Here is a 13,886-nt window from a genome sequence, read left to right as displayed (position 1 = left end):
CTGAGGAGTGACAATGCGATGGACTTTAAAGCCTGACAATAAGCACAATTCTACACTTGACAAGCACAAATACGAATTGTTTTTCATGAAGCCAGCCGATCTAAATGGACCAAAGCAAGTTTATAGTTGTTGGTTCTACATATTGTTTAGTATGCACGAATACGAGTATGTAGTAGGTTAGTATTACTATATGTAGGCCGCTCTTTTCTAACTCTTCTATACCCAAACGCATGGATCTTAAGCGATTGGGGTTCTGCCGACAAGAAGTTTGTAGTTTATTTCCCTATGAAGCACACAGTTGAAATAATTGTGTTGTACCTGACGTACGAGTACGTATACGAGTATTGGATAGTAAGTAATTCGAGAGGGTTCCCTACGAAATTAGAACTTAGAATAGAACATGTGTTTAAGGCAGCAGCTGTACAGAAGCGTACGGTACAAGTATAGTATATTAAAAAAGCTCATTTTCAATAAAGTTAACAATTCAGAATATTTAATACGTACAATTCAAAGCATGCATGGTTTTCAAGTGCCAGTCAACATTTTTGTTTTTTGTATACATTATTATTATTATTATTATTGCGAAAATACTGAAATACACTAGCGGCGAAACATAATCGAATTTTATACACTACGAAATAAGGTCAAGAAATTTTGTGAGCATCACCAACAACAACAACAATAAAAAAGCAGAAAAGCGCGCGCTTTACTTTTCCATTTGTTGTGAATTCTTAGAGACAGTGGAGGTATATATATATATATAGAGACATAGAGAAATAGAGAGATAGAAGGGCGACAATGCCAAAGAATGCTGCTCACTAAAGGAACGACAATGGATTTATAAAATATATATATGTATGTAGTATAAGAAATAGTGCCAGCACATCGTTATACGACTGTACTTTCGTCAGCAATTCAGGTATCAGTCTAGGAAGTGAGGCCGATCGGCTCCGAAATATGCCATTCAAATATTTGATTGGCTTTACTAAAAATTACTTACTAAATTATACATTACTGAGCAGTGTTACATACATATATTAACATATACAGACTATATCGCTTATTTAATGTATGCGGACAAGTAATAATGCTGATGACTATGCACAGCTAATCGTACGAGTACATTTACAATTGCTTTCTTACGCCTCTAGGATTGAATTTGATTATAGACGAGGTTGATATTATTAATTAGAGATATTGATATTACCTAGAGTGAATAGGAACTATGTGGGAGCGTATATTAAAACGGAGAGAGAGAGAGAGAGAGCACTATGAAAATGACAATTTCAAATGCTCGCGCCAAATCATTTTATGAAGGATCTCAATTTTTACAAATAGTGATATTTTAAATATTCGATTTTGCTTTCTTAAAACAGCAGCGTGTTGCAACAATTTTTTGTTTTCAAAAATTAAGCTCTTCAAATTGGAATGAAATACAACCAGAGAGAGAGAATGAGAGACAGAGAGCGATAGAGAGAAAGATAGACAGACAGAGAGTTTTAGAGCGTTGCAAATAAAGCCATGCGCAAAAATTGTGGAATCGTGTTAAAGTTGAATATGCGACTATATGCTTGCATAACCACAAATTGTACTTTTACTTTTAGATTTACAGCCCTTTTAATTTTATATAATACTGCAGTTGTTAGAGTTCCTTTAGCTGAAAATTCAGACGAAGGGAAAATTTAACATTAGACACACAATTCGATTGAGCTCATTAGCCTCCATGGCACTGATTGTCTGATTCTCTTTCAGTTTAAATGGTTGTCCTTAATTGAACTGCTGTTACATATTTACTATACATACTAATGTTAAATATGAAATCTTTAAATTATAAATAGATCTCTTTGTTTCAGCCGAAATTATCGCTGTGCGTTTTTAAATGGACGACTGTTAACCAACAATGTTAACTTCAGACTAGATTGCTGTTGATTTTCCACATTGGACTTCTGTTAAGTTCTCCATTAGCTGAAATGTTAACTGTGCGTTTTTAAATGGAGGACTGTTAACCAACAATGTTAACTTCAGACTAGATTGCTGTTAATTATCTCAATTGGGCTGCTGTTAAGTTCTCTATCAGCCTAAATGATCGCTGTGCGCTTTTAATTGGACGACTGTTAACCAACAATGTTAACTTCAGACTAGATTGCTGTTAATTATCTCAATTGGGCTGCTGTTAAGTTCTCTATCAGCCTAAATGATCGCTGTGCGCTTTTAATTGGACGACTGTTAACCAACAATGTTAAATTCAAACTAGAATATTTATGTTAAGTACCAGTTAGATTGCTCTTAAACTCCCGGGCTGTTGGTCTATAAGTAATAACTTCATCTTCATAAAATGAATTATATAAGAATATTAATAATAAAAAATGTGATCTTCTTTTTACCAGTAACCTGTTATACAAGCATCGCATATTTACATCAACACTTTCCGCATTAGGTCACCACCCATTCGCTCTCTGTACAGATCTAATCCATTCACTACAGATTTTTGGATTTGTTGAAATTTATGCTTTTATATTATTTGTATTCATTAGCACGCAACTGTTTTATAGGTGAGAAGTGCTATAATGCAACTGAATTCTCGCAAATATCTTTTATACAAAAATGAAAATGGAAAACAAATGAAATCAACGAAAGACATAAAAGTAGGCAATGCTTTAAATTTACGTGTAGAGATATTTGAAACGAAACTATTATGTGAAATTGATAGGAATTGGGGGTTAATAAGCTTATTAGGTGGAGGTGATTAGCAGATAAAGCGAAATCTAAAATCCTTGATTGGTACACATAAAAATTGGATAAATGCAAATTTTGTGTATATTGTGTTTCGTACTTACATCGTGCTGTTGGTGTTGATATTTTTTGTTGTACATGTCGATGTAGTAGTTGTAGATGAGATATATATATATAGATATATATATAGGTATATATATGTATATGTATGTGCATGTATGCATTGGACAACACATACAAATGCCAGACATACACATGCATGGTTTTGTTTAGTTTTGTTTTGGATGACAATATGTTTGTTTTGTAATTTGATTTAAAATTTGCATTTGTTGTTGTCGATCGATTCGGTAATTAAGTTGGTGGATTTTAAAATTGAAATTAATTACATTATTTAGTGGATTGTCATTGTATTTTGTATGTTGTATATTTTGTTTTGTATTGTATTGTATTGTATTTGAATGCAAGTTGTGGTGAGCCAATTGAATTGCAAAATCATTGCGTTTGGTACATTGATAGATTGATAGATTGTTTGTACATATATGTATGTATATATGTAATGTTATGGCGTTTGGTTGGTTTGTTTGTTTGTTTTTGGTATTTGGTTTTTGTGTTGGGCAATGTTCAAGTAGTGATGGTTCAGTTCCCGACGGCCAATTTTGGGGATATAGTTGCGATCGAAGGCATTTGTATACAAAATATATATGTATATATATTGATATTTGTATATATATTATAATTTACACATATACATGTGTGCGTGGGTGTGTGTATGTTTCATTGCGTGAGTGTTTATATATATTTTTTGCATTCATCGATTTTTTTCGATTTGGATTGATTTTTCCCGATTTTGAGACCACATTTCGTATTTGGTATTCGTTTTCGTACACAAATAAATATGAAAAAGGAAATTAAAAAGAAATATGATTATTAATTTTTTTATTTCGTGAGTTATATAACAATTATTATATGTGTTTGTTTACGCGTGTGTGGGTGTGCGTTTGTGTGTGTGTGTGTGTGTGTGTGTGGGTGTGCGTGTGTGTGTGTGTGGGAGTGTGTTTGTGAATGTATATAAATATATAAATGGTATAAATGGCATATATTTTGCAATCGCGCGAAACTGAACGTAAACAGAATATAGCAAAAAACCATTAAGTGTAGCTGTATTCGTTTGCTATTTTTATATAAGTATATATATAAAGTTGTTGTTGGTTTTTTTTTTTTTTTTTTTTTTTTTGGTTTCTTAACATCTTGCATTGTGCCAAATCTTAACAAAAGTGTATACCTTATTTAACACATAAACTATGTATTTAGTACAACTCGATCCAATTCGAACATATGTATGTATGTAATTAATTATTTAATGCTTTCATTTCGAAATATAGTACGAGTAAGTAATGTTGTAAGTAGTAAGCTTAACTGGTTTGCATATTACCTACTTATATATTGATATTTGTTGCTGTAACAGTGCAGGCACGTGTCAAGCGGGCATCAACTGAGGCTGAGGACAATGATAGCAAAATGGTTTACCACTCAAGACTCTGGACGTTGTGGCCCCAACATACGAGTAAGTGAGTATATTTGTGAGTGTCGGTGCAGTGTTGCAAAGTCAAATGCATTGCATTAAGCCGCCAAGGTCCGTTTTTGCCATCGCTCGATAACTGTACACAGAAAGCGGAGCGATCGAAAAAACAGACCCCACAAATGTTCTACACCTGGCACAGAGCATACCTATGAAGAGCAGATTCCTCCATATCGACGGCTTGAATTATAATTTCTACATAGTATGCATACATATATGGATGTATGTATATTAACTGTACAGCAGCATCTTTACTGTGGCTAGTGTTGGACAATGGTTTACAGAACCTATTTAGTATTGCATTGGCTCTTTGTTATCGAAGAGTATGCAGTTTCTGTGCGCCTCAAAAAATGTATTATATAAGATCGATGTTCCTTTTTTGTTTTCTTTTGTTGTGTTTTGTTTTTGTTCGATTTAAAACTAATTGTCCGTGTAAAAGTAATTGTATAAATCATTATGTTGTAGGCACATAATAAGTATTATATTATATATGTATGTATGTATATAAAATGGGAAACATACATACGAGACATATGATTAAAAAACGTTGATAATATATTTTTATATTATATCATATCACATACATATATATATAAATATTGGTTGTATATTTATGTATATAGCATACATATATATACTTGATCAATACTGGTATTGTATCTTGGCAAAAATAAGGCAGCTAGATACTTGTTATTGTTATTTGTTTTAGTTTTATGAATAAATCATTTTGTTTGCTTGTCTTGCAAAACGGCCTACAGAAATCGAACACAACAATCAAAATAATATGAAGTCTTTTTGAGTTTTTGGATTAATGTAAACAACAGATAATTACCCCGAATTCCATCCAGAGAGCATCTACAATGCTACCCAATACCGTGATGAGATCGAAAATATTCCAAGGGTCTTTGAAGAAGTTCTGAAATGTATACACGATAAATAATTCACATTATTTGAATACCAATATCAACGAAACATAATACGCTAATTCCCAAAACATACTCGTACAACTATTTGTGTCTACATTCTAAGAATTACTTTTTTTTTCTTTGGTTTTTTTTTTTTTTGCTGCATTTACTTAATGGTGTAATCCAAAGTTACTCCCTTGCTGCTACAAATGTCCACGATTGTTATTATAGCAGGCATTACAATTACAATTCGTTTGCTGTTATGTAACAAGATAGAACCCTTTTTTTTGGGTCTTCAATATTTCTTAGCTGAAATTTACAATGCTATGTATTATATAGTTGGATCATTTCTATATGCTCATTCGAAATATTTTGGTGTATTGTATTTTGCGCTCGAGCCGGAACAAAAATCATATATGTAGTATATGTGGTATGCGAATACAAGTTCCTTTGCTACTTATATGTGGGGAGTGGGGTAGGACTATGTCAGGGAGTATGTGGCATATGGTCAACTATATATGATTACAAACAAATTGGTTCTATACGTATAACATGAAAGACTCAGACTTGTGGTAGTAGTAGTCGTAGTTGTTATTGTTGTTATCATTATTGGTACCTACCGTGCATCCAAATGCTATAACTTTAAGTATTGTCTCCATTAAGAAGAACAAGGTGAATACCAGATTCATGTAGGTCAATATATCGCTGTGGGTGGGCGGTGCATCATGAAACTACAAAATGAGAACACGAAAACATTTGGGAACCGAACGTAGGTTTATTTTAGATGATTCATGACTTTCAAAACTAAAACAGTTCTGTGGGAACAATAGACGAGAGTATGTATGTATGTATGTATTTTGTGTGTTTGTTTTCCTTAACTCAACGATTGCGTCTGGACAGTCTGCATACTACATATGTAAGTATTTCTAGATGCAAGTCATTTATTTGTATCAAGGAAAACAAACAAGTTGAGTAATATGTTTAATAATAATTCATAATAATAATATGAAGATTGAAAACAAAATTCTTCAAAAATCTTATGCAACTATAAATGTGGATTCCGGTTAGTTTGGTAGAAGGACATTGTGTCTATTTCTTTTTTGTGGGTTCTCGTATGATTTGTTTTGGTGTTGGCAAGTGATATAGAATTAAAAAAATATTCGAAAAAAAAAAATAAATATAAAATAATATTGACTGAAACTGAAAATGAGGAGCGAGCTCTACAAACGCATGCAATTAAATGAAAATCAAACAGATTACGAGTGCACATGACTCACCATATAGAAGGTGCAAGTTGTGATGAGAATTTGATTGATTAATTAGTACGTGAAAGAGTCCAAAGTTGATCAATTGCTAACATTGAGTGAAAAGTTGTATTAAAAATTCACGACAGCGGTGTAAGCATTTAAAAGTGCAGCATAAAATTATTGAATGATCAATTAATTAAAATACAATACAAATTTGTTATGTTCAACACAGTTCTATGCATTGGCAACATTTCTGTAGGCATTGATTAAAATAGAGCAGTTCCGGATGTTTTAAATATCAGCGGGAATGAATATGATTTGAGTCACTGCGACTGCTGTTGACTGACTCGTTCAACAAATGTCTGGTGAAGAATTTTCATATGGCACTGAATCGTAACTCATTTAAAATGCAATAGTTGTAGTAATATATATGCCATATAAAACATTTTGAATATTTTGAAAAATTGAGTGAAATAAACGCTAGATTTGAATGCAATTCCTTGAAGCTCAGAACGGCAAGGGGCTTGTTGCTTGGCAAGAAAAATAAATTGCACAACAAGTTCGGATTTAGAAACGTGGCCAGACTGGTAAGTTCCCAGCTCCCAGCTAATTAACAAAAGTAGATTATAGCGTAATTATCTTTCAGAACGGAATCGTGTTGGACTTCATGCTAAAGTGTTTGTAAGCTTAGATAGGAAAATGTGAAAACGGACTCTTACTTCTTTACAAATAACACTGAATTGATTGAAAAGAACAAGCGTGAGTGCAATCAAATATTATTATTATTATTATTACGAATAAAGTGGCTTACCTTTTGAGACCCTCGGAGTGTTTAGAGCGTATGTATTACAAGTATGTATAGGTAATGACTATGTACGAGTATGTATGTCTTTGGGTATATACTTGTAAGCACATTATGAGCACGAATTTATATTTACAGCAAATCATTTTGAAGACATTGTAAATTTCAGCATATTCGAGACAAACAGGCGGCTTAACATTTATTAGCCCGCAATATATAAATATATATTGTATATATATATGTAATTATATATACATATGTATGTACTCGTATGTATATACATAGGCCCTAGATTGTAGATAAACGTTGGCGTGTATTTACTAGAGACTAGGCTGCCAGCCATACAACAATTGACTATTAATATGCGCTTATGCATATACCTTTTAAATAACTTCCTTTTTTTGTCAGTTGATTTTTTTCTTGTATTTATGTACAAATATTAACTGCGCTACTTACCTTGACACCAAATCCAATTATCTTGAGCACAGTTTCAACACTGAACATGCCTGTGAATCCCATGTTGATATATTTCAGTGATTTCTCATACATCTCACTTTGATTATGATACTGTTAAGATGTTTATTGATAATTAGTTTTGAGATATAAAAACAGCTGCGTAGAAATTGTCAGACAAACCAAAAATGGGACGAACGTTAAGTTGTGGGTATTGAGCCTCCAAGTGTACGAGTAGTATTTATTTAATATTGAGTTTTAGGGGACATTCATTCAATCACTTCATTCTATTCTGAAGAGCTTTTTCAATTACATTAAGATAGAGGGAAAGAATTTCCGATTACATACGAGCATAGTACTATACTTGTACAGTCGTATGTGGAAAAGGCTCTACTTAATTGTGTGCCTTCCCGACAAGTGCATTTTTGAATCAAGTCGACAGCACAAATTACTTATCAGTATGCTCTATAGCGTTGTCGAAGTATAGTAAAATATAATTGGGCGTATCCTGTTAGCCTTTTTTTTCTTTACACATCATGCAACACATATAGTTCGTTTCAAATAAGTTTCTGGTGGAAAAAATGTGAGTGTTCCAATTTTATTGAAAACTCATGCCGTTGAGAGTTGAACAGAAAAATCACAAAACGCATAATGGAATATATACAATACACAACATTAATTTGTACATAGGATGCTACATATTTGTGGAGAGTATGAAAAAAAAAACATGTATTAAGACAGTTAAAGACTGGACAAATTTTTTAATGTAAGATTGCACAATTCTCAAATCAAAGGGTTTTTTAAACGCATTTTTTATTTGTATGTATGCTTGAAACCGAAAAAAAAAACAGAAATAGAATTATGTATATACTTAAGGGTTTTCATTTCATTGGAAAGTGTTGAAATACATATGTACTGTGTGTGTGTGTGTGTGTGTGTGTGTGTTTGGTTCTTCTGACAAAATCAAAGTCAATGTCAAAATCAAAATAAACGGAAAATTCAACCTAATTAGACATTCGCAGGAGCTACTGAGTTGCACATCAACCTACCTTCATCATCAGTAAAAGTGTATTGAATACGATCAGCATCATTATAAAGTATTCAAAGGGCGTAGACACAACAATGCGCCACACTTTGTACTTGAAAGTGTTACGGTTCTTGGGCATATATCGTTCAAGGGGCCGAGCTCCGATTGTAAAGTCGATGCACGATTTCTGTGGAGAAAGAGGCAAATCGTTAATAATTAATTGGTCTGGTCGTGAGCTTCTTGCTAGTTTGATATATTTTTGAATTTGGAAATAGGTATGTAAGCCTAACTAGTGTAGATGTCAATCAAAGTACTAATTATTTGAGAGATGTGTGAGACTTCATTAGCTAGCTAGCTAGCCAATTACTTGACTACAATTGTTCGTTTGATAAGAGAGCTAGTCATTATACTTAAAAAACAAAGGTTTCGTAAAATATTTTCAATGTTGGTGTTTTTTTTTTTTTTTTTTTGTCTACCAACTAATCGAAGAACTTTTATTTGTGAAGTGAAAATAAATACTATTAGAGAGAAATTTTGATTTAAAAAAAGGTACGGTTTCCTTCTTTGAGAAATCTAATTAATATATACTTGATCTAATCAGCCATGTCCCCATTTTGAAATTTATATAGAGTATTTGAAAAACAAACCCGAAATTAGTTAGACTTTAGACAGTTCCCCCTCTCAAGGAAATGAAAATGTACGAAAATGTTTTCCTTCATCTAAGAAACTGCAATTCTAATGCCTAGAAGTATAAACTTCAATAAAATCGAAATGCTATTCACTTATACACATGGACGCCTTTTATTAGAAATTTTGAAAAAATATCAAAAGTTATGACTTTGAATTCAGGTTTGAATAAAATCGGGAACAGGCCTGGATTTTATCACAGGATTTCAAGTTGGAGAGACGCAAGTAATACCACATTAACAGACAATTGTACAAGAAGAAATATCTATCTATAAAAAAATAAGGAACACAACAATCGAATAGAATAAAGTCGGACCTGTCCGACAATTGGGTACCCTGTACCCATTGGGCAAATCATTTATGCAAAAACTCTACTATTCAGGTACAGGATATAAAATGCAAATTTCATTTTAACGTGCCAGAGATTTCTAATTAGTCATTGTTTTTTTTTGTTTTGTATTTTTTTTTAATGTGCGCACTTAACTGCTGCTATTAATTTCGAGATATGACGCTTGAGATTCCTTTTATTTGTATTTTTTAGAAAAACATACTTACAATACGCTGGCACAGCAACAGGCAACAGATTGGTAACATCGGCTCGTTAGTCTAGATACAACTTTATTTATGTAAATACGTTGTTGGTTTTACGACTATCATTTAAATATTCAATTGTCTATGAATATTTAAGGACTATCGTGCGCATTACGAAATATCTCTACTTTCCGGTAAATGTTCACTATTTATATCAAAAAGTTCTGCTAAAAGTATTTCCGATTTGCTCTCAAGCTCAAAACATTGACTGGCCTATGGTAGATTAAGGTACGACTATATATGATGGGGCTACATCAATCAAAATGGGTTGTTAATGGAAGTTAACGGCAAGAAAATCACTAAATACACTTTTAAGTAATTGTTAGTAAATGGTGCTAGCGTTTGGGGCACATCAAAATTAAAAGTGTGGCTACCCATGAAATGTAGAAAACACGATCGTGGGTTATCTATTATGGGGGGTATACTCGTACTAGATCTACTCCCACGAGTATACGAGTAGGTTGTGGTCGATATGTGGGACACAACTACTTCTGTACATTGTACAGCGTGTACAAGTCAATGGAGTATTGACAGTGTTGGGCAATGCTGTTTAAAGCGCATTTTGTGTACTTGTTTCTTACAGAACTGATATGTTAATTGTAGTTGTTTGTTGTATGGATAATACGAGTTTACATGTACATTTACGTGCAGATAGTGTAATAGTAGTAGCAATAGTAGTAGTAGTAGTAGTAGTTAAGGACTATTACACGAAACACATATGTATATATTTATGTATTATGTTAAAGGAGAAAGTAATTAGGTTTGAATGGCTCACCTGATTCTTATCAATTTCACCATCTTGCAATTCAGCTTCGCCTTGCTCTTGAAATGTTATAATAATCAAGGCGACGAATATGTTGACGAAGAAGAATGGAAATACAATAAAATATACAATATAAAATATGGACATTTCGATCCGGAAATTTTGGATTGGACCCCTATCTTCATAAGTGGCAGCCATTGAGTGTTGTAAGACCCTATTTTGGATATGGATATGAATAACGACGTAAAATGTAAAAAGCAAAAAAAACGAATAAGATTTGATTATTTTCCATTTGAAGTATTTCGGAGTTCACGGAAATATTATTTCCGAGACGCATTACTTTAGAAAACCAAAACAGTTGAAACGAAAACATGAAAAATACAAGACAACAATTGGGCTTACTGTGGCCATCCCTCGCCGGTTTGGACAGCGAACAGCGTCAGCATTGCGACGGCCACGTTGTCGTAATGGAAACTACGTGGCTTCCAGATACGCATCTCCTGTCTGGGCAGTATTTCGTCGTCTTCGTACTTGAAGTACGAACCCCTTCACGTTGCATAAGTTCAGTTGTTTGGTTTGTTATTTTGTTATTTTGATTGATTTGTGATTTATGATGTTTGTAAATTGTTGATTGATTCATTAATTGTTTATAGTATTTTGGGTTTGGTTATTCATTTATGTGGAACAATTAAAATTTGGTTTGTAATAAAAATTTATATAACATGTATAACAGTGTATAAACATAAATCAAAGTAATTAAAGATAAGAACTTACTACAAACAACTAATAATGAATTACGAAATGGTATGAATGAAATGAATCGAAATAAATATACCGTAATATTAATTTTTCTTTTTCTTTTCTTTTTTTTTTGTTGGCATATTACAAGCAAGCGGTTGTTTTTTTTTTGCGAAGTGAAAACTGTTAGAGCATGAAAGTACGAGTATGCAGACATCTAATGAACAAAAAGTAGCGTTAGATATCAGTATCAGATAAATAAGTGTTCAATACGGAAGTGAATTAAAGCATGTAGGAGTTTGTGTTAAAGTTGAAGTTGAAGTTAAAGTTAAGCTGTACTGTACTGTCATTAGCAAATTAGTGTAAGTCAGGGCATTGTGATTTAGTGAGTGAGTGAGTGTGCGTGTGCTTGTGAGTGAGTGAGTGTTTGAGTGTCTGATCATGTTTTGATTAGTTTTGTCTGCATTGGTTTGTATTGTTATTGGATTTTTTCTTCGAGCCCAGAACTCAATACAAATCAACACCGCACAATCAGAAAGGCGTACAAAAAAAAGAAATGTTCGAAAATCAACAAAATGCCTTCCGAGCAGATCAATCTGCTGCAGCTACATACATACATACATTAATGAAACCTACAGCGAATCGTAGGCACATACTTAAATAAAAATGATTGATTTCAAGTCCCCAGTTTTTGATGAAAAGCATAGAACGGCATTAACGACAACACAGTGAGGTTTTAAACATTGATTAGAATGAATATGAATGTGTGAATGCGAATGCGAATATGAATGGAACGCTTTCAGTGCGGCTGCTACTCATTTGAAATAAATTAGATTGTTCTGGCTGGTTGTTCGTTCGGCGATGTGTAACAAAGCAGACGCGCCCCGCACCATTTCAATTGAAAATATACCCGATACTTGGCTGAGTATCGAGTGCATACATGCAGTGCTCTAATACACTGACATCAATTGGGCAAGTGTAGTGTACAAGTTGAATAGGATAAGTCTGTGAAGTGCTTGTGTACGAGTATAGAGGGATGCGTGTAGCGTGTAAATTTGTACTTGTTTCTCTATTTCTTTTTTTTTTTGGTTTGGATTTATTTTTAAATTTTTGTTCAATTTGCACTTAAGCAGACCCAGTATTGCATACGAAGGCGAACAATCAAAACAAAACGATACTTGGTGCTTGCTATAGAAAAGCGCTTGTGTGTGGTTTTGTAGTATCTGTTTTTGTTTTTCACTTCCTATTTCGTTGAGTGTACGACGATTCGCATCATTTTGCTTGGTGTGCGCTGCCCTTTTCACATAATTTCAACAGTTATTATCATTGCGTTTTTACTTTTACTTTTAGTTCTGTTCTGTTTTGGTTTGGTTTTTCTATTAATTACATATTTGCTGCCATCGCTTCTATACTCAGGTCTTTTCTAGAAAACAATGAGTGGGTGTGTGTCCAATGCATAGAATAGTACAAGTAGTAACAATACAAATAGTACATTATGAAGTTTCTAATACTTATAAAGATTGATTGAAAAGAGCGCATCATCTAAATCACAAAAAGAAGCTCAGAAAACTACCAAGTTTTTGTTGTTCTTGTTATTATTGTAATTGTTTTTGTTTCTGTTGTTGTTTTGTTTTGTTTAGTTTTTGTATTTGTATTTTGGGGTGACAGAGAAAAACTAAATATGCTTACAGCTCGACACATTTATGTATATACAGATGCACGTGTATGCAACTATTGAAGTTCTATGTAAATATATATCGTACAAGTATGTATATTCAAATACATAATGCGTACATATATGCAGTAAAAGAAATGATCGAAAAAAAACTAAGTGCATTGGGCATTAACTATATAGTACTCTCGTTTATATAGCACAGTAAAATCTTTCAAGAACTGGCATTTCAGTAAATGCGAAATGGGTCGCCGCCGCTGCGGTTTAGAAATATTTTATGTATTATTATTCTTAAAACTGATAAGTACATATCGCAAATGGTCCAGATGATGGCTCCGATATTCTTCAGATCATGCATCCAAAAACCAAAAGAAACCTCTGAACTGGTCCCGCAGACTCGATTCATATTGCGGCGCCCTCTCTATATACATACGTACTACTACTTAGCTGGCTTTTGGTTCTATATGTGTGTGCACAGGCTTATTAAGAAATCTTCTGGTAGTAATATGGACTCTTTGGTATTGTAGAATACCCAATTGTAAATATATTTTAGTATTTTTAAAAATCAAACACATACATGCTAAACGCGAACGTCATTATTGATGCCTAATATGCCGTAGTTTTTTTTTTTTTTTTTGTTTGTTTTTTGTTTTTGAATAACTGGGAGGTGGTGAAGGCAACAGATACAG

At 33.1% G+C, this 13,886-nt stretch overlaps 1 protein-coding gene across 4 annotated transcripts in view; it reads right to left on the bottom strand.

Moving 5' to 3' along the window:
* LOC115628011 (voltage-dependent calcium channel type A subunit alpha-1) overlaps window positions 1–13,886 on the bottom strand; it is a 60,935-nt gene that overhangs the window by 27,673 nt on the left and 19,376 nt on the right. For 2 of the 4 annotated variants that reach the window (XM_030523934.1, XM_030523935.1), the window contains 6 exons: window positions 11,190–11,333; window positions 10,800–11,001; window positions 8,769–8,933; window positions 7,723–7,833; window positions 5,145–5,228; window positions 2,838–2,843 (listed from right to left, as the gene is read on the bottom strand). In XM_030523934.1, the coding sequence (XP_030379794.1) occupies window positions 2,838–2,843; window positions 5,145–5,228; window positions 7,723–7,833; window positions 8,769–8,933; window positions 10,800–11,001; window positions 11,190–11,333 (712 nt within the window). The remainder of the gene's footprint in view (window positions 1–2,837; window positions 2,844–5,144; window positions 5,229–7,722; window positions 7,834–8,768; window positions 8,934–10,799; window positions 11,002–11,189; window positions 11,334–13,886) is intronic. The other 2 variants (XM_030523937.1, XM_030523936.1) reach the window with 1 other exon arrangement.

The sequence above is a fragment of the Scaptodrosophila lebanonensis genome, unplaced genomic scaffold (assembly GCF_003285725.1).
Source record: "Scaptodrosophila lebanonensis strain 11010-0011.00,11010-0021.00 unplaced genomic scaffold, SlebRS2 tig00000098-arrow-pilon, whole genome shotgun sequence".
Classification (NCBI taxonomy): Eukaryota; Metazoa; Arthropoda; class Insecta; order Diptera; family Drosophilidae; genus Scaptodrosophila; species Scaptodrosophila lebanonensis.
This window is presented reverse-complemented; position numbering and strand designations above follow the sequence as displayed.